Source organism: Phoca vitulina, unplaced genomic scaffold (assembly GCF_004348235.1).
Source record: "Phoca vitulina isolate PV1807 unplaced genomic scaffold, GSC_HSeal_1.0 scaffold20, whole genome shotgun sequence".
NCBI lineage: Eukaryota > Metazoa > Chordata > Mammalia > Carnivora > Phocidae > Phoca > Phoca vitulina.
This window is the reverse complement of record NW_022589723.1, coordinates 32,364,133-32,385,871: the sequence shown is the minus strand read 5'-3', so window position 1 is coordinate 32,385,871 and position 21,739 is coordinate 32,364,133. Positions and strand designations below refer to the sequence as shown.

At 51.4% G+C, this 21,739-nt stretch overlaps 1 protein-coding gene across 1 annotated transcript in view; it reads right to left on the bottom strand.

The window, feature by feature from the left end:
• The window catches only part of SMAD6 (SMAD family member 6), a 72,615-nt gene that overhangs the window by 43,434 nt on the left and 7,442 nt on the right, over window positions 1-21,739 (bottom strand). The window contains exons 2-3 of the mRNA XM_032418077.1: window positions 20,570-20,626; window positions 16,741-16,818 (exon numbers count right to left, since the gene is read on the bottom strand). Of these exons, the coding sequence (XP_032273968.1) occupies window positions 16,741-16,818; window positions 20,570-20,626 (135 nt within the window). The remainder of the gene's footprint in view (window positions 1-16,740; window positions 16,819-20,569; window positions 20,627-21,739) is intronic.

Below are 21,739 nucleotides of genomic sequence, written 5' to 3'. Positions count from 1 at the left end.
CCAGGTGCGATGGCCCACACTCGCCCAGGCCAAGGAGCCTGCTTGGAGGGAGGCAGCATGGATGGGTAAAAGGGCACACCAGCTTTTTTTCTTTTTTAATGGTAGTAAAATACATAATATGAAATTAACCACCATTTAACCATTTTTAAATGTACAGTTCGGTGGCACTGAGTACACTCAGGCCATTTTTCTCACCCCAACAGAAAGCCTGTGCCCATCAGCAGCTCCTCCCCGTCCCACCAGCTTTTGAGTTCAGAGAAAACTTGGGTCCGAGTCCCAGCTCCTTCACTTGCTCCACGTGTGACTCTGGGAGAGAAGTGAAACCTCTCTGAGCCTCAGTTTCTTCATCTGTAAAATGGGATGACTCAGAGAGGTGCCAGGAAAAGCCAAGCAAATAGGCATTAAATGCCAAGCTGCTCCTGGCACTATCCAACCAAGGCCAGGCTGGGTCCTCGATGGCGGAGGACTCGCCTCCTCTCCCTTCCCCTCTGACCCCTGCTTGTACCCTTCAGGTTTCTGGGCTGTCCGCAGTGCTAAGGGGGAAAGGAGGCTGCTTCCCTCTCCTCAAGGCAGAGCAACTGGAACGAGCACTAATGGGTTCCAGTGTTTTCCTCAGCCATGCCCAGACCCGGTTCCAAACCAAAGAGTTACAAAGGCCTTTAAACTCCACACTTGGGGTGAGGTCAGCCAAAACCCGCATTTCCAAGCACGGTGCTTTGATACTTTGAAAACAGCCAAACGTGAACTGGCCACTTCTGAGGGTCACAGCGCCTGGCAGCCTCATGGCTGCCATCACTGATGGCCGCTGCCCCAGCCTCTCCCTCCCTCCCAGCTGTGGAGTCACCTCCCGCTGGGCTGTCTTGCTGGGCTGCCTTTCCCCATCCGAATCAGGGGCGAGGGACTGGATTTGGGAATAAGAGACCCATCCTCTGGTCAGGGTCAGCCCCTGTGCGACCCCAGACAAAGAACCCTCCCCTCTCAGTTCTGTGCAATAAGGACAGGGTTCCCTCGGCTCAGGACTCAGCTCCCTTCCAAAGCTCCCACCCTGTAGTTTGTGTGAACGTCAAGCTCAGAGCTGGAAGGGATCTCACCAGGTCATCTGATCCGGTTCTCTCCACTGCTTTCCATTTCACAGACTGAGGCTGTGGCAACTCACCCAAGATGCCACATGTCCTAGTAGGATAAACTCACACTTGACCATCTTAGGGAATGTCATGGGGCAGAAGTGATAATCCTGAGAGTCCAGGGGGAAAAAAAAAATCTCCATTTTGCAGCTCTTCCTCGGAAACATGGCACCCAATACTAAGCACCGAAGCCATTAAAATCCTGTGCTTATAAAGTCAATATTTAAAAACTGTGTTTCTATATATTAGTAATAATTGGAAAATGATTTACAATTTATAAAAGTACCAAGAAATGTGAACTACACTGGTAAAAATTTAACAATGATGTGCAAGATCTGTATTCTCTGGTGAGAGAAATCAAAGACCTAAATATATGTAGAGATATACCATACTCATGGATGAAAGACTCAATTTCGTCAAGATGTCAATACTGCCCAAACTGATGTATAGATTCAATACAATCCCAATCAAAATCCCTTTTTGTAGAAATCAACAACTGATGGTACAATTAATAGAAAAATGCAAATGCTTAGAATAGCCAAAACTCTGAAAAAGAACGAAGCCAGAGGATTCATGCTAACCGCTTTCAAAACTTACTATGAAGCCACAGTAATCAAGACAGCGTGGTACTGGAAAAAGGAAAGACGAGTAGAAAATGAAACACAACAGAGTCCAGAAAGAGAACACATGTAAGATCACCCGATCTTTGACAAAGGGGCCAACATGAGTCAAAAGAGGAAGGGCAGTCTTTTCAACAAATGGTACTAGAATAATTGGACTTCCATACACATACATACACACACACGTGCGCGCGCACGCACACACACATATACATTCACATGTACACAGAACCTAGGCCCTTATCTCACACCTTATACAAAAATTAATTTATCATGGATTATAAACCTAAATATAAAACCTAAAACTACAAAACTTTTGGAAGAAAACATAGGAGAAAATCTTTATGACCATGGGTGTGGCAGAGTTCTTTATACAACACAAAAAGCATGAAAAGAAACAATTAATAAATTGGACTTCAGCACAATGAAAAACTTCTGTTCTTCAAAAGATTCCATTATGAAAATGAAAAGACAAGCCACAGACCAGGAGAAAGTATTTACAAAACACATATTTTTTAAAGGACAGAGAACCGTAATATATAAAGAACTCTCAAAATTCGATAAGAAAGCCATCAACCAAATAGAAAAAAAATGTGCAAAGATCTGAACTGACACTTCACCAAAGATATATAGATAGCAGATAAGTATATGAAAAGATGTTTAACTTCATAGAAAGATGTGAATTAATACCGCAATGAGATACCACTACACATCTATCAGAATAACTCAAGTAAAAATCGACTGACCCCACCAAGCACTGGTGAGGACAGAGTAACTGGAACTCTCCTATGCTGCTAGTAAGATTGCAAAATGGTACAACCACTTGGGAAAACAGTGGAGCAGTTTTTTATAAAGTTAAATATTCTTTTAACCATACACCCAGCAATCCCATTCCTAGGTATTTATCCAAGTGAAATGAAAACTTACATTCACACAGAAACCCTAACACACATGTTTATAGAGAGAAATACTGGAAATAACCCAAATGTCCATCCATGAAACAACATGGCTGAATCTCAAAGCATTTTTCTGAGTTAAAGAAAAAAAGTACAAAAGGCTACTTGCTGTATGATTAAATTCGTAGGACATTCTGGAAAAGGCAAAACTATAGAGACAGAAATCAGATCAGGGGTTTCCAGCAGCTGGGGGTAGGGATAAGGGCTGACCACAAAGGGACACCAAGGAACTTTTCGGGGTGATGGAAATGTTCTATATCTTTTAACTGTGTGACAGCAGTTACATTAACTGTCAAAATTCCCAGAACAGTACACTTTCAAAAAGTTTTACTGTATACAGATTACATCTTCATAAACCAAAACAAACACTAAACCCTATGCAGCCCCATGAGGGCTTGTCTTGTTTCTCCAACAAGTCGGTGAACTCAGGGACAGAACGAGGGGGTGGTTCCACCCGGAGAAGGGTAACGGCTTGTCCAAGGACACAAGCTCTGGAGTCAGCCAGATCTGGGTTCAAACCCCACTTCTGCCACTAATTAGCTTGTTGCCCCCCGGGCAAATGACTTCGCCCCTGTGAGCCTCAGTTTGCTCATCTATAAAATGGGATACATAGTAACACAACCTACCTTACTGAAAGGGCATAAGGAACAAGAAACATGTACCATGTCTGCCACATGTCTCACCCTCAAATTTTGGCCATTATTATTACTATTTCTACGACAATTGTTATTTCTGTGAAAGAGCCAGGACTGAGTTTCAGGGAATGGCTCCAAACCATGTCTTCCTGCACGAGATGGGCTATGCCAGGGACCAGAGCTACAGTTTCCTGGTCACACCCCTGAGGGACAGAGGCAGACCCAGGTCCTGTCCAGAAGGCATTCACACAGTCTGGTCGGGGACAGGGGATAAACTCAAAGCCAAGTCGACTCCCGGCAAGGGGAACAGTATGGAGGTGAAAACCACCGAAGGTTGAGGAAAAAAAAAGAGAAGCCACTGTGGGCTGCCCAATCCCTGAAGGCTTCCTGGAAAAGGAAGGCTTTCAGTCAGCCTCAAAGGGCAAATGAGATGTGATTAAATCAAAGGAAAGGAGCTCTCCGGAAGGGGAGAACCAAAAGATCCCTCCAGCCCTCACGTCCCCCCCAGCCAATCCCTGGCAAAAAGCAGCAGGTAGCCCACAGCCTTGGCACTGCCTTCCAAGCAACAGCCTTGGGCCAAGGGGAGGTGCAGGCATGACAGCAGAAGCTCTGGGCACCATGTGTCAGCCGGGTACCCACATGTGTCCCCCATCTGGGCAGGAGGGTCCGATGGAGGGCTGGCCCGGAATGCTGGGCTTTCACTTTCCCCTCTTCTTTTTTTTTCCCCCCTGGACCTGAATTTGGGTTTGTCTGGGGAGTGTTTTTGTAAGCCCGAGTGTTTTTCCTGCAGCCGAGGCCCGCCCCCTCCTGCCCCTCCTGGGCCGGAGCTGAGCAGTGGCCAGTGGAACTGCCTGGCTCGGGAGGGCCGCCTTTGATGCGCGCCCCTCTGCAGACTTCAATGTCGCTGTGTGCACGGCCCCTTTAATAAGTTATTTCCGTGGAAAACCCTGGTAACTCGGTCATGAATCAAGCCTATAAACACCTCAAACCCATCAAAGCACCCAAGAAAGGGAGGGGGTGGGCGGGCAGAGAAAAATCTCTTACGGTAACTCACACACTGCTCCCTCAGAAGGGCTCGGCTGCTCTGTTGTCAGAGGCCCCACTAGGGCAGAGGCAGCCCGCCCAAACAATGACAGGTCACCCCGACGCCCGAGAAGCCCAGGCCCCAAAGGACACTGCCTGTCTGTGTGTCCCCGGGACGATGCGAGAGTCCCAGCCCGACGCCCAGCAAGATTTACAGCCCAGAGCGGCAAACCCGCCCGGCGGCTCCCGGGGCACAGGAATGTAATAGTTTGGCTACCGGTGAAAGGCCCGGTTTATTGGAAACACACTTCTTTTCCAATGTTTGGTTTCCTTTCACTCTTTTCTCCTTTTTGTTTTTCCCAGAGTGCACCACCCAGGCCCTTCGGAAAGGGCACAGAGCTAAAAATCCTACCCTAGGGGTGAAGCGGGGAGGTAGGGTATGGGAACCGAATCCATTGGGAGCTGTGGGGCCAAGGTCAGGCACCACCCCTCTCCGGTCTCATCTGTAAAATGGGTGGGATGAACCGAGTGTTCATCCTAGAAGGGTACAACAGCCTGGCAACACCTGGAATAAAGCTGACCACCCATGTAATGCACAGCCCAGTGATCCCACTCCCAGCTAGATGTCCTTATGTCCCCAGAAAAGCTCATCCAAGAATCCTTACTGTCGTGTCATGGGTAGGAGCCCAAAACTGGGACTGCCCAGGTGCCTATCAGTAGTCAGATGGATATGTCAGCCTAGGAGAACCATGGTGTGTGCCCATGGAATACTATCCAGCAATGAATGAGCGACCACAGGTATTCACAACAATACGGATGAGCCTCATGAACATTCTGCTGCGTTAAAGAGCCCACAGGCTCTGTGGGCTGGTGACTGCCAGAAGCAAGGGATGGAGGATGGTGGTTGAAGGGTACAAAATTCCAGTCATGAGATAAATATTCCTGGGGATATAATGTACAACGTTGTTAACAGTACTGGATTGTGTATTTCAGAGTCGCTAAGGGAGTAGATCTTAAAAGTTCTCATCACAAGAAAAAAAACTGTCACTAGGTGGTTATGAATGTTAACTAAATTTATGTGGTAATCATTTCGTAATATATACATACACCAAGTCATGCTGCACACCTCACACTAATACAGTGGCATGTCAATTATATCTCAATTACACAAAGGAAAAAAGAAGAGCCCAGAGTATAGGTTTCCATTTGTACCAGCTTCAGAAACAGGAAAATGAGCCTATGGTATTCCAAGTCAGAACAGAGCTCGGTTACCCATGCAGAGGGGGCGGTAGGGTGGGAAATGACTGGAAAGGGACATGAAAGGGGGCTTTTGAGGTCACATTACATTTCTTGATCTGGGCAATAGTAACACAAATATGCTCAGGGTGGAAAAACCGTTCACTTGTGATACATGTGGTTTTCTGCACACATATTATATACATCAATAAAAAGTTTACATTACACAAACAAAACTCTATACTCTTGGGCCATACAAACCCATCCTCTAAGGATACAGTCAATGCATCCATCAACCAAAAGTATTTCTGGGGCACCCAGCCGTGGCCCACCACAGAGAAAAGTCCGGCCGTCCCCAAAGTGGCATTCAAGGCCCTGCTGTGGGCCTCACTTCTTACTGCCCTGCCAGGGTCACTCCCATTCCCAGAGAAGCATCTTCACATGGCCTTGCCTTTGCCCAGCAGGCCCCGCAACCTGGGGTGCCCTTTCCCCTGTGGCCTGGTGAAACCCTCCATCTGACCTTCGCCCCAGCTCCACTCCCAGCATCCCCTGCAGCCACCCTGGGCAGCTGCGGTCTCCGAGCCTACACTATTCCCTTAGGAAACAGCATTTACCGTAACTGCCTCTCTAGGAAGTGGCTTTTCTTCCCCCAATCTTTCCAATTAGATTCTAAGTTTCCTGAGAAGGCCCCACCTTGGGGACCTTGTCCTTCGTGCAATTCTATCCGGCATGCTATACTTGGTTACCAAGTCACCTCATCACCATTTACAGAAAAACAAATGCACACCAGGCAGCCCACATATGGGACCTCCGTGGCGTCCATGAAGTGTTGCCAGGCCCACTTGTGACAAGTGGAATAAGGCTGCAAAAGGGAGGCTAAAGTGATGTACGCTGCAGGTCTGTCTGGCCCCAAAGCCTGGGTCTTCCACCCCTGCCCTGCTGGTCCCTGAGCAGCCCGTCATCGGTACACCTGAGTCCACACCCTACTTCAAAGTCCAGAAGCAGGCCTGGGCAGAGCTGAGTGGCGCATTTTACTTTTTAGTAAAGCTACTCACGCACACCAAGGAGGCATCAGGGCAACAAGGAGGGCAGAAGGGCTCAGGTGGGGCTGCCTCCAGCCATCCGAGAATCCGCCTTGCTACAGAAGATGAAAGCTACACCCGCCTCGTGGAGAAGCCGATCAGATGTCTGCTCGCCTCTAGCTGAGTGACTTTGAGCAAGTCACTTTAACCACCTCCCACGCTCAGTTTTCTTACTCGAAAACTGGAAGTTACAACACCTGTTTTAAGATGCCTTGTGCACCCAGCCCCAGACGTGATCAAGTATAGCCTGGGGGCCCAGCTACAGAAAAGGCTCCTGCCTTGAGGGGAAGATGGCCTGGATGCTCTAGGTCCCTCTAGATCTGGGTTCTTAGCCCTGGTGGCATATTAGAATCACCTGGGGATTTTTTAAAAAGCCTAATGGCCTGTCCCTCCCCAACCATTCCAGAATGCGGTCTGAGCTTTTGAAAAACTCTTCTGGAAACCCTAATGTGCAAAGAGGGTTGAGAACCAATGAGTTAGACCAACTGACCCATTTTACAGATGGAGAAGCCGAACAGAAGCAGTTTCACCAAGAGATGTGGGACGGAGCCAGGAGTGGGAGCTGGGGCTCCTGGCCCCTGGCCCAGGTATGGCGCTACCGTTATGCTCGGAAGAAAGCCCCTGGGGCTCTCTCCGGCCTCTGCCCTGTGAGGACCAGGGCAGGCAGGTAAGACACAGCTGGGCAGCCTGGTAGGAGGAGATGGGCCCTCTCTGCCATCCTCAGCTCCTCTCTCAGGTCAAACAGCAGTGGGGGCCCCAGAGGCAGGGCTCCCCCAACCCAAATCAGGGTTTCCTTGAGCCTGAGACAGACAACATGAGCTGAGAGAGTCCAGGGGTGCGAAGAAGCCATATCCCCATGAAATCTGTTTTGTTTTAAACCCTCGGGGCGGGGGGGGGCCTTCTGTGAATGACAGACACAATCCCAGGCCCTGAGCTCTCTGGGCCTCCCAACCTCTGCCCCCGAGAGCAGCCTGGAGTCCCTGCTTTGTAAAGTGTCCCCTCCCCTCCTGCCAGCCTGGGGGTAGGCTGGAGTGACCCTCCACATCCCTCGGCCCAGTAGGGCAGAACCTGAGGCCCAGGCCAGATGTGCGCTTTGCAGAAGCCCACAGAGCCCCTGAGTGTAAGGCTGGGCCCCCACACAGCGGCTGGGGAGCATATCTCCTCAGCGCCAGACGTAAGGCAGCGGACGAGAGGACCGAGGAACATGAGTAGAGACAGGCGGAGGGGTGGGGAGAGACACGGTCTGGGACTTCCTGGGGTACACACATCCTGATGGGCTGACGCGGACAGCCGGTCTACAGAGGTGCCTCTGGGTGCCCCCATTTCAGCCTGTTCAGCCCAAGAAGCCAGGGCCAGAGCCAGAATAGGTGTACTCGGCCCTCACCCCCCTCCTAACACTCCTGCTGCCCACAGCTGCCCACCCCCGCCCCCGATGCCAGGCTGTGTGCTGGAGCCCACCTCCCCACCTTCTCCCCCACCTGGCACAGAAGGCCCCACAGCCCAGCGGCTCCCAGCTCTGTCCTGTGCTGGCACAACCCTGGACGACTCCGAGAGATTAAAATGGTTTCCAGGCTCCTATCTCTGAGCTCCTACCTCTCCTTTGAAAGGTCAATTAAAGTCCTGGCAATGATTCACCTTGCAGTCTGGGGCAGCGGCTTTGAGGTCTGCTCCAGACATGAGACCTCTGTTTTTCCAAACCCAGAAGCTTCTACCACAGGGTAAGCACAGCGTCCCTCCCTCGGGCCAGAGCAGCCCCTGCTTTGCAGGGATGCCACCCGCAAGGCCTTCCCCTCTTCGGCTGAGGCTGCCAGGCCCTGACAGGGGTGGTGTGGGGGAAAGGGCCCATAAACACCAGGAATTCTTTCCACAAAGGGCAACTGGGAAAGCGATGCATCTCTGCTTCCCTTGGCAGCCAAGGGCCATGGAGGGAGAATGTTTAGTATAAAAACATCTGACAAAGTACCTTCAGGATATATTTTCTGCATCAAAGAAGGAGCTCTTGGCAACAGCCACTCTACCCTGACAAGGAAACTTTCGAGTGCGGCTCCTGATTGTTAGAGACGCCCAGGGAAAGCGTGCCACCGGGGACAGGGGGAGGGCGAGCCACAGAGCCCGGCAGACAGATGGTTGTGATTAGGCTGGAGGCAACCAAGTGCATTTTCTGGAATTTCAGGTCTCCTCAGAAAACCTGCTGGTTCTCCCGGAGATAGAGGCTGCCCGAGGTGTAGTGAGGGGTAAGCACTGGCTGTCTCCAGGTCGAGCCAAACCACCCGGGACAGGAACGGGACTCCCCCTTGGCCCAACAGCCCCTCTCAGAAACCTGCCCCCCGACCCCCACCATGCCACCGGTAATTCATGTATTCAGCCAGCAGCCATCCAAGGACCTGGTGAGCGTTGTTCGTGCCAGATCTTGGGTTCCCGGGGGCACAGAAGCAGCACAAGGAGCAAGAACCATGTCAGTCCTGCATCTTCCAGGGGGCAGAAAGGGCACCGTGCCAGACACGGGAAATCCCACAGGGGCCAGACGGCCTGAGTTCTGATCCCACTTCTACTGTTTTCTAGCGCGATGACCTTGGGTACATTATTCAACCTCTCTGAGCCTCAGTTACTTCTCCTTTAATTTGGCTACTAAAAGTAGCAACCTCACAGCACTGTTGGGAGGATTCCATGAATGAATACAGGCATGGTACTTAGAGAGAGCCTGACACAGAGCTCTGCGTTAACTGTGATTCTCAAATATGTGTTATGATCTTATGTGTTCTCTCTCACTCTGGATCCCTTTGTTCCAGGCAAAAAAAAAAAAATCATTTATTCCTTCATTCATTTATTCTACAGTGACCCACGGCTATGGACTAGACCCCATGCTGGATGCCAGACAAGGTCCAGAGCCAAGTATATCCCGGAGTTCCTCTGGCCCCAATGACCACAGTCCCTCTGTTCCAGTCCATTCTTCCGGATTCAGGACAATCTCTCTGGATTCATATTTCCCTATTCCCCCATCTCTCACATATTAACCTTCTAGCCACAAATGAGTTCAGAACACACAGTTACTGCACACCTCCCTGCTTCTGCACGAGCTGTTCCTTCTATCCGAGATGCTGTCTCTATCCTGTTGTCTTCTTGGTGAACTCCTAGTCATCCTACAAAACCCAACCCAGAATCACTTTCTCCTTGATGCTTTCCCTGAACGGCCCATTCCCACCCCAACAGCATCCCCTGCTCTTGATGTTTCTGTGCTGGTGCTGAGCCTCACCCATATCTCCACAGCACTTGAGCGCAAGCAATCATTCCCCATGCTTTGCTTGCTACCTACCTTTCCTTCTAGACCATTACCTCCCAAAGGGGAAGGTCCAGGCTTTCTTTACTTTGTATCACCTGCCACTGGCATGCAGTAGGTTCTTAATAAATGATCAATACATTGACTTGTCATCCCAAAGCCTACCATCAGGAAACACACCAGCCCTGGGTTCCTTTGTCAGGGACCCCACAGGGTATAAGGCTGTGTGATCTCGGGCACATCAGTTGCCCTCTCTGGGCCTTGGATTCTTCATCAGTCAAGTGTACCCCTACTCCAGTCCCCAAGCTTTAGTGCTCCGGGGGTGGAGGTGGGGGGTGCAGGACACCGAGCCCCTCCCTCTGCATGGCCTTGTCCCAAGCATAGTTTTGCTTTGGGACAATGATGGGAACCTCAGATACTGCAGGCCAGAAGCCCCAGCTCCGTGCACAACCCCGAGGCCCAGGAGCCGGTACCCTCTGCCCGGAACATAGCATTACCAAGGAGCCCCTGAGATCAGTGGCCCAATATACAGCTGAGCAAACTGAGACCGGGGAGGTGAGGTGCTTGCCCGAGGTCATACCACAGGGTAAAGCTCCAAGCCAAGCCTGGAAGCCACTCCAGCGTGCTGCTCGCCATCCTACACTGCTTCCTGGCAAACCAGGTTGGCCAGAAAACACCCCCCCCACAACTCCCTGGTCCTCCCGGAACTGCTGCAGTCCCTGTCACTCACTGCTGCCTTTCGCCCCCTGCCACCTCTACTCCAGCCTCAAACAACCAGCCCAGGAAGAATGGGTCCTTGTGTGACCTGCCCTGGAGTTTTTAAGGAGAGAAGCCTTTTTTTTTTTTTTTTTTCCTCCCTTTGGTTGGTCAAAACTAAAAAAAAAAAACACATGGGAGAGGCTTGATGCAAGTTCCAAATGCTGCCCATGTTGGAACCAGAGGTGAATGGTCCTTTTCCCCCCACCCCTGCCCTGACAGAGGGCAAGGAGTCTGGGGCCATTTCTGAATTGGACATGGCAAGCTGCTCCTGACCCGGGAGCTCAGCGTCAGTCCCGGCCCACCACCTCCAGGCCGGAGCCTGACCTGGGGGGTAGGCAGAGCAAGTGTGGGCCACACCCAAAAGCCAGCTCTGAATCCGTGGGGACGGATCTGGGTTCAGGTCTAATTGTGCCAGGGTACCATCTGCCTCAAACCCCAGGTAAGACTTCCTTTCTGCTCTCTAAAACCGAGTGAAACCCTCTTTGCAGCTAAAACTCCCCCGCCCCCCGCCCTCCCTCCTGTGCTCCCTCCTAAACCACCCACTTGGCGTGCAGCACCCCAGACCTACAGGCCATGAGCACTGTCATGTGACAGCGATGTTATCCAGGCTCTGCCTGTCACCCAGGCTCTGTCTGTCACCCAGGTGTGATCAGTTTGTAAAAACTGAGCTGGACACTTACCTATACACTCTATATTATAATAAAAAGTTTTTAAAAATATTACCCAGGCCCTGGCCTCCCCTTGCCTCATCTCCCACCAACACCTGGTGCTTTGCTTCCTAACCCTTCTAAATTCCTTTCCTTTTTCAGCCTCAGGCTGTTTTCACACCTCCAGACCTTGGCACCTGCTATTTCTTCTACCTGGAACACATCGACCCACCCCCAAACCTTGTCTCTTTTGTAGGCTCCTATTTATCCCATAAAACCCAACTTGGATATCACCTCTTCCAGGAAGTCTTTCTGGGCTGCCTCCCTACCACACCAAGAGTCAATCACTAACCTCTTCTTCCTCTAGACTGTCTCTTCTACTACTTCTCATTATCATCATGTCTTCACCTATCTGTGAGTACCACGAGGATAGAGATCATGTAATTCGTGTTTCTGAGCTCCCAGTTGTAAGCAGAGCGGCTGCCACGCCGTCGTGGCCACATCTACCATATGCCGTGTGCCAAGCCATGGCTGATCTCACAGTGGTTAAGGGCCTGCCCCAAAGTCCCAAAGCCAGGAAAGGGCATGGCTGGGACTTGAACCCAGGGCCTAGTGGTGCACAGCCTGTGCTCTTCAGCCGATTTTGCTGAAGAGGCTCAGCACACGCTGACTGAACTGAACTGAGCACCTTGGAGAACAAGGAGCGCTAGGGTCTCTTAGACGGGAGTGTCTGAGGAGAGCATCTTGGGCCCTAGAAGGAGGAAGCAGCAGGAAACAGTACACCAGTGCTCCTCTCTCAGCTTCGGTAGGCGCTGACGATGAACACCAGACAGCACCAACCCCACAGGGTACCTGCTCAGAGAGCACAGAGATGAAAGGAGGCTGGTGTCTGGGCAGTGTGGACCCGCCAAGGCTGTGACCTGGCTCCACTTGCTTATGCCCGCTGTGCGGCCCTTGGCCACTCTCCTACCCTCTCTGAGCCTCTGTTCCCAAACTCTGTCCATCCACAGAATGCAGGAATCCTAAAGAATGGACTGTGCTCTCAAGAAGCTTACAGTCTGGCTGGTCGAGGAAAGACAGCCACATGCAGCTGAGCTCCCAACCCCCCTACGTGAGCCTATGTAGCTCCCTGCCTTTACTGGACCTTTCCCTCTAAAAATGAGGGGCTCACCCTCACTGGCACAGCTCTAAAGAAACAGCATGCTCTGACGACTGAGACCAGCACGCACATCCAAGGTCAGCCAAAGGGACAGCTCAGTCCCTATGACTGGCAGCTTATACCACCACACCTTGCATACAGTGGGTGCTTAATAAAGCGCTCAGTTATCCAATAGGCACTAGAACAGGATACCAGACGGGAGTCACTGGTTCCTGAAAGAGCCAGCCCAGTGCTGCACCCCCCAGCCCCATGGCATGGGAGTGAAGCAGGCCTGGCTTCTAAAGCAACACAGCACCTCAGGCTCTCATTTAATGGCCCAGCGCTCACTCAGCACCCAGCACGGAGCCTGATCTGGCTGCTCCTCACCCAGGGCCTAATGCTCCTTGTGTGGTGCTCATTCTGTTCTAGCCTAGAGCAGCTGAACGCCAAGAGAACCCTGCCCTCCTCCCTCAACCCTCCTCAGAATGCCCATGCCTATGTGGCCCTTCATCCCTCAATTCCTTGAATTATGGCATATTCTACCTTCACATTGCCAAGAAGGGTTGTCTCCCAGCCACTCACACCTTAGTATGAATTTAACTAGCTAACCTTATTGTCCTCCCCCAAACTAGTTTGACTGAAATCAAAGGAACAGGAGAAAGACAGAGGTATTGCCATGGGGTGGGGGGAGGGCGGACAGCCTGAGGGGACTTTAGATAGTCAAGGGCAGCACCCCAGGCCCTGAGTTAGGCCAGGAATCCAGAGTGTCAAGCTTCTGAAGGCACCCCAAAAGGGCCTTCTAGGCTTTCAAGACTCTGGGCGTCAGTCTTTAGATCTAGTAGAAGCTCTGTGTTCTGCCCCTCACTGAGCAATCCTGCTGGAGTCATCTGTCCCCTCTGAGCTTCAGTCTTTTGTTTAGCAGGGATCATGCACCTAGGAGCTACTCAACAGATTAGATGAGTGTCCTGTCAACCATGCAGCAGAGCGCTGCAACCAGACCCTCTTCTGTCCTGCCGCCCATGTGTCCCTGCCTGCCCCAGCCATGACTGTGCCTCAAAATGCCCACCATCCCCCTAAAGTGGCCTCAACAACAGGACAGGAAAGTGAAGCAGAGACCTTGGGGCTGGATAAAAATAGGCAGACAGCGCAAGGCAACCGAGTGGGCTCTGTCCTGGGGCTGCAGACACTCTGCTCAAGAGAGGGGCCAGGCTCCCAGGAACAGGGGCCCCTCGGGACTCAGGGAGACAGAAGGGGCTGGGGAAGCTGGCCCGTGTGGGCTCGGGGTGGTCTGCACCACCCTGCCCAGTGGTGACAAGGATGAGCACTGAGCTCTATGCACCCCATGCCTGGTTCTTAAACAGGGCCAGGCTGTCCCCAGGCTCTTTTGATCACGCTCCCTTGCCCCCATCCCCCACCGGGGTGTGTCTCTGGGAGGGGGATGGGAACCCTAGCTGCGGAATGCCAGGCAGGACCCTCAGGGCAGGAGGGCTGGGCAGTCACACCGCTCAGGCTCCCAGCTGGAGCCTGCCACTTACAATTCAGGAATTTGGGCAGCTGGCCCAGCAGGGAGCCTCAGTTTCCCTATAAAATAGGGCGAATCACATCCGTCTCACTGGGTTGCCATAAGGAGTCAATGAGATGGAGAATGACCAGCTCTTAGCAAAGCGCTAAGTAGTGAGTGTCAATAAGGTCAACTGTTGTCAGTAGCAGCGGTTATTATCTGTCCTTGAACATCAAACACCCTGGCCAGGCCCAACACATTCTGCCCGTCAGTTTTCTGACCTCACCTCCCGCCCTGCCCTTGGGCAGGCCCCGCATTCCACCCTAGCCGGATGACTCCTGCCTTCATCCACTGAGACCTGTCACCCCTCTGGGCCTTCCCCTCACCCTGCAGCGCCTCCCTCCCTGAGCCTGTCCTCCAGGGTGACAGCTACCGCAGCCCCAAGCCTAGGAGCTCCCAGGAGGCGAGGGCAGTGCCAACCCACTGGTCCTCTGAATCCCACAGCACGAGTAAGCTGGAAAAGCTGACCAGCGAGCCCCCAGAACGGGAGGAGACGAGTGACGTTCCTGGAAGGTGCCTGGGTGACCACACGGGGAACGCTCCACTCACCTCCTGAGACAACCTCGAACTCCGACCAAAGCCCAGCAGACCCCATTTGATCCCCCCACCCCCACACCTGAAACCCCAAACTTTCTCCCCAGTTCCCTCAGCCCCTCAGAATTCCAAGCCACTGGACGCCAAATTTTCTCATGCAAACCATGCGGGCCTCGTCCACAGTAAAGAGCAGCAGGGATCTGCTCACTGGCCAGTACCACACAGTGCTCTAGAATGACTGGGTGGTAATCCCAGACGTGGGGCCCCAAAGGCCGCCAAATCTAACAGCCCCCAGGGTCTCTGGACATGCCCCTCCAGAAGGCGCTCTCTCCTGGTTCTTGTAGGTGCTCTGGGGTCTGCTCCTTTCTCACTGAGCCACACACCCAGCCAGCTCTGGGAGGACAGAGATCCAAAGAGACTGTATCTGCAAACAGACCCAGACCGTGGAACTCTAAAGCATCTCCGCAAATGGCAGTTTCCACCATGAACCGGGTGGGGGTGGAAGCAGAGAATGTGGAAAAATTACCCATCCATCTAGACGACCCATGCCAATGCAATCCACCTAAATTAAATACATTCTGAGGGCTGCCAGGGGCACAGAATCATGCATTCAGAAATACTGTTAAGCCTCCTGCTTCAAAATTATAGGCACAGAAGAAAAAGAATGGATTAAAATATTAACTTCTTGTGTGCATTTGGTTAGGTCTTTCAGGGAAAGGCATTATAACCAAGTAGGGCCAAAAGGCATAGAAGAAAACCCCAATCAGAGGGGCCACCAGAGACCAGAAGGCAAGGGGACCCACTATGGGACCCTGGGCAAGTCACTTCCTGCTCCAGCTTCTCGTTTTCCCATCTTTGAACCAGGCGTACCCGTTTGATCTCCCATGGTTGTGATAGAATACGGAATGAATGGGGAAGGGCTCGGACCTGGGAAATGGCCGGGCAGCCACGTGCAGCCAGCATCGTGTCCCCCTTAGAGTCATGGGAAGAGGATGGCAAGAATGACAGCCAGAACTTCACACGGGGGAATGGAAGCTTTGGAGGTACATTCAGCCCTTGCAGAAAAGGGGGACGGGACAGCAGTCAGGAGCACAGTGGCATGGTGGCGAATGACTCTGCCACTATGTGACCCGGGGCCAGTACTTTACTGCTGTTCTGAGACCATGCATGTACAGGGCTGGAGCAGCGGACATGGCCAGAAGGAAACACTCCATAAACAGCTATGGTCACTGCTGTCGCCATTACGCCCCAGGCGTGGGGCAGGGGAAGGACAGCTCGGATGCACACAGAGGCTCTCACCCGGGGAGCCAGCCATGCCCACTTGGGAAGCAGCACCAGCCTGAGTGGCTGTCACGCCACGCAGCACAGACCCAGGCCACAAGCCCCAGCTGTCTTCCTAGCACACCCATCCACCATGCTCCCAAAGGGTCCCACAGACCTCCGCACCAGAGTCCCTCCTGGCCCCCGATGACCCCAGGTCACGGCCAACCTCTTGTTTCTTAAGGAAAGCTAGGTTTAGCTATTCTCAGGAATGGGAGGATCCCTGTGGCCAACTTTTCATTGCAGGGGCTTGGGGGACTCCAAACTGGGGTTCTGCTTCCTAGCCCAGCATCCACCGCTCAGGGAGAGACAGGGAAACCACCAGCCTTTGGCAAAATCCTCGCTTGCCAGACCCTCCCCCAAGCTCGTTCTACCCACTCGATTTCCCCCTCTTCTGACCTTCCACGTCTGTCCTTCCCCAGAGTGCAGAGAGGAGGAAAAAGCCACAAAGATAAATGTATACAAACACATGTGTTTTGGGGCCTCTCAGCAGCTGGGACAAGAGGCTCCCGTGCTAAACAGAGGGATGGAGGGTCATGCTGGGCTTTCACCAGTCCCACGAGAGACAAGGTGGAGACAACTGGTGAGCACATGGCCCAGCAGGCACTTTCCAAGTGACCAACTTTAGATCTCACTCGTATAGATCGTTCTTAACCCCAAGGACGCTGGCAACGAAGACAGTGAATCTTCCAATCCAAGAGGTGGGAGGAAATGGGAAAAGAAAAGGAGAGAGGAAATCAAAAAGGCCTCCATCAAGCTCCCCACCCCCACCTGTCCCCTTCTGTGAAGTTCAACACAACAGCACGGTGCAAGGACAGAAATGCCAACCTGAGAATTCACCCGGGGCGGTGATGAGGGAGTTGGTGGCCTCCATTTCAGTGTAAGACAATGTGGAATCAGATAGATCTACGGAGGAAAGAGAAAGACAACTTAGTCGGCGGTGGGGCGCTCCTCTCTTTTCTTCTCTCTCACGCATCTGTGTGTGTGTGTGTGCGTGTGCACGTGTGTGTGCACACAAGTGCTTGCAAAGGGCACCGTGTCCCTCCCAGCTTTCTGATGCCACTCTGTAACCTCGTCCCATGATCACACGAGACCAAGCCAGCCAGCCCTGGAACTCCTCTGGAAAATGCTGACTCTTGCAGCCTTGGCACCTGAAAAAGTCTCAACTACTCTGACCACAGAAATAACCCAAGTTCAGGGGACTGAGCAAGTAGCAACTTGGAGCCTCCCTGGGTAAGGTTAAATTAAGCCCCTAAACAATTCATAGTTGCTGCGCTTAATTACCACCATTAAAATTCTTAAAGTTGTTCCTTCTTGCTTCCTTCCTTCCTTCCTTCCTTCCTCCCGCTGGAGCTGGGGAAGCTCTGTTTTAACAAGTTACCAGCCACCCTCACTCTGTCCCACTTGCACCCCTCTAATTAAGGGCTCAAGCATTTGCTCCCAGATTAACTTTTTTTCCCCTCTTCCCTCCTCCATTCCTTAATATCCAAACCTGCTCACAGGGCAACTTTCAATGCCTGGACTGTGTTTTTTTGTTTTGTTTTGTTTTGTTTTTTTAAGGCTTTTTTTTTTTAAGTAATTTTAAGTACTTCATATGGTGCGCATTATTTGTTTTCCCCTGTCTTCAGTGCAGTGAGTGAGATGGGGAAAGGAAAATCTTTTGCACGTTTTCTCTGGAACACTGAGCTGCTACCCAGACAAGCCGATGCCTTTTTGGGCAGGCGGACTCGCAAAATTTTTCCTCTGCTCCCAGCCACGAGGTGTTGTCCGTGTGAAGGAGTCATAAGGCATGTTCTGTGAGGCTGACAGCTCGTCACCTTCTTACCCAGCTCAACCCAGGTCTGGCTCAGCTGGTCCCACCTGGCTCAGGAGAGCCACTCCAAGCTGGGGATTCCTGGGACTAAAACCGTTAGCCAAGGCCCTGGCTAGCTAGAATTCCATTGGATCTGTAGGATTTTTTTTCCCCCTTTTACCACAAGGTTTGGGGAACGGGAAGATGAAACATTAACCAATTTGGGGTTTTTGTTTTGTTTTGTTTTGTTTGTTTCCCACTTGCCAGATGCCGACTGGGTGTTCTGGGTTTTATTTTGTTTTTTTGGTCTCATGTGATCACAGAGGCTTAGAAGTGAACTGACTTTTTGTTTATGAAAAAGCAACAATGCAAGGAAAAGAAAATAATACAAAAAATAGCTCGGACTATTTATCGGGGCACGAAAAAGTTATCTGCTGGTAAAACGTGCTAGGAGGGAAATAAGGACAGATGGAAAATCTCTTTAAAATAAAAAGACCCACAATGCCCAAGTGGGAACTTCTTAAGAGAGTTTTGCTTTTCATATCTATTGGTCCCGAAGTGTTTAGCTCCCTGAGTCTTGCTGCTACTTCTTGTCTGAAGTAACATCATCGCAGGCTGAACCTTATTTCTAAGGGAGCCGCTAGAGAGCCCACGTGGACAGCTTAGTGAGTGAGGGTCCCCAGAGTGGGAATGGTTTCCACCTTTCAAGGCTCTTGAGGCCCTATTGTGCATTCTTCCAAAGCCTCCCATTTACTGCTTCTAGTGACCCCTGACATCGGAAGCAGGGCAGTGGCTGGTGGAGAAAAGAACACTCCCCACCTTGATGACTGCCCAAGCCCCACGGAGGGACCCTGTCTGGAAGCCGGGGTCCGAGGTTTGAGTCCCACCTCTGCCACCAGTCATAAAAATCAGGGCTCACCAACTTTTTCTGCAAAGAGCCCTCATCATAAATAAAACTTTCAGCCTTGCGAGCCACAGGATCTCTGTGACAGCAACTCAACTGTGTCGCTAGAGTACAGAAGCAGCAAGAGACAATGTGGGAGTGGGGGAACACGGCCATGTTCCAGCAGGACTTTTTGTATGGATGCTAGACTTTGAATTTCATGTCATCTTCACGTGTCAGGAAATAGTACTCTTTTGATTTTTTTTTTTTAACCATCTAAAAAAGTGCAAACCAACCTTAGCTCACAAGCCATACAAAAACAGATGGTAGGCCATAGTTTGCAGACTCCTGAGCTGTGTGACCACCAGCGGGTGTCACTTCCTCTTTCTAGGCCTCAGTTGTCCCATTTGTAAAATAACCGAGACACCTGTTGATTTCCAAATGGTCACTCTGCAGGGCCAGGCACTGTCCTGATTTTTGCTGCTTTATCTCAGGCTGACCCGCAATTCCTCAGGGCAATGATCCCTGACATTCAAACAGAGGGGCTACATTTACTGAGAACATTTGGGTTGTTTGGTTTTTTTTTTTTTTTTCCTTCCTCTAATGGAACTAGGGATCTTCTAAGCGAATAGTGCAATTATGTTGACTCGGGAAATGCTGAGACAGGCCCATGAGGGAGGGATGGAGAACGGCCGAGTCGAATAGGGGGCTGCTTCGTGGGTTTCCGCCTCAGCCCTGCTGCTCATTAGCTGGGGGGCCCTCTTCGTCCCTCAGCCAGATCCCTCATCTGTGAAGTGACAGGGTCCCACCAGATGACCTCTTCGGTTCCCCGGAGAACTAAAAAAAGCTCCTCCATCCACGGGATGACCAGACGTGGGGAGAAACAATGAGGAAGTTGCCATCATTAAACCACTGACTCAAACACCGTCATGGGACAGCCTCTGTCCCCCTCGACCGAAGAGGTCAAACTCCTGAGTGGACCTGGGGGGCGCTTCTGACTCCACAGGGGGGCCTGGAAAGCAAACTGGCCTGGATGCCTGAGAGTCTGTGACACTTAGGAGTGACCTCCCAGACGATGCTGACACAGGCTACTGGGAAGAGGCCTTTACCAAAAACAAAACAAAACCCACTTCTTGTGGTCACTTGGTGGAATGTATTAGCATCACTGCCATGCTAGCTGCCTTCGAGAGCCTGAATCCCACGGGAACTGCCTGGGAAACAAACTTGCTCTCCTGGTACTGGTAAAGCCGAACTAACTGGCCCCACCCCTGGGATCCTCCACTGGAGGGTACAGCAGGGCCAGAGAACAAGCCATCGCCACTTTCAAAACCACATGCCTCTACTCCAGAATGTGAGCTGCTCGTCTAGCCCCAAGGTTTTCCAGAAAACCCGTTCTGCCTCCAAATGGGACCTGCCTAAAACGATGACCAGCTCCACTGAGCACACAGAGGGGACGGACCATGCCAGCGACTTCCTGCACCGACACACAAGCTGTCTCCACGGTCCAACTGTTGTTTCTGCCCAGGTGAACTTCTTGGCTTAACATGGGGAGAAGCACACCACTCCTCTCCACAGTGACTTCATGCTCTACCTATCTGTCATAGTGCTAATTACTACAAGCTAAAAGGAGAGCAACCGAGGGCTGGGGAAGGGAGAGGAAAAGGGAGAAACACCAACCCATCCCCAATGAGGTGCTTAAGCCAAAACCCATTCATCTCCCACAGGCCCATGTTTAAAGGTCACAGAGAGGTTAATGATGAGCGGAGGAATTTCGAGATGTAAATAGCCCGCTGCAGAGCCTGGGTCTGCTTTGGCCCAAGTGTAGGTGTGTTTGTAAAACTTCGCCCCAGCGCAAAGGCAGCCAGGCCTGCTTTTCGCCCCCTCCTTCCCTCCAGCCCTTCGGCACTGAGGCTGCCCCCTCCCCCCCCCCCCCCCCGCCCCCGGACCGAAAGGGAGCTGGGTGGGAAGGAGGACACACTTACCCAGTGGCTTGTACTCGTCGCGAGGAGACAGCCGAGAATAGGGGGGTGGTGGTGATTCTGGAAGACAGGAGACACAACACGTCACGGCTGGGGCAGGGGAGGTCACACCTGGGGGTTCGACCTGGCTTTTGATGATTGGTGTCCTCAAATAATAAGCCCAGCCCCCAGAAAACTCTTTCCCCACCACCTCTCTTTACCCAACAGGGAAGGTCACAGGCTTGGGGTACAGACCCAGACTCAAGCCCTCATCTGCCCCCTTTGGCTGTGTGACCTCAGGCAAGTTACTACTTCCCTTCTCTGAGCCTGTCTCCTCAGCTCTGAAATAGGGATAATAAGCATAAAGACCTGCCAGGTTTGCCAGGAGGGCAAACGAAGATAATATATGTAAAACAGCTCTTGGTACTCTGGAAAAGTACCTGTACAAACACTAACTGTTGTTACAACAAATGAAACATGGGTGCAGGGAGAGTCAGAGCTAGGATACCTGCCTGATAAAACACAGGATGCTCTGTTAAATTTCAAGTTTGGATATATGTGGCATAATTTCTAGTATATGTATGTCCCTCGCCCTGTTTGGGACGTATGTATACTAAAAGATTATGTGCTGTTTTTATCAGAAATTCAAATTCAGCTAGGCATTCTGTCCTTTTATTGGCTAAATTTGGCAACTCTAATCAGAACTGAGTGTGAGAGACACAGAAGCTCCTTTCCAAATAAGCTGCATTATAACTGACATTCTTCGGGGGCAGGGAGGAGAGGGCAAGACTGGCTAGAGCCCAGGAAGGCAACCCAGCTTCCCAGATGGGAGACCTTAAGCCAGTCACTTCCAGCTAGCTCTCAGCCTCAGTCTCCCCCTTTGTAAAGAGAAGGGGTGCACCCCAAGCTCTCCATGGCCTCCCGGCTCAGACCCTCTGTGATTCCTTATTGTCTATGGTATTTTTCTTTTGGTTTCCTTTCATTTGCCTAAAATACTCCTCCTTAAAAACATGTATTTTGTCTTCAGAAGAATTCCTTAGCCTCTTGCTTTAGGGGAAGTAACAATTTGCTAAACTAAGTAACAATTTGCATGAATGAAATGACCCTTCATTTTCCCTAAATGAAACTAAACACCATCAAATCGCAAAAGAAAACAAACCCTCAGTGGTAGTAAAGCGGTAATAACTATTATTA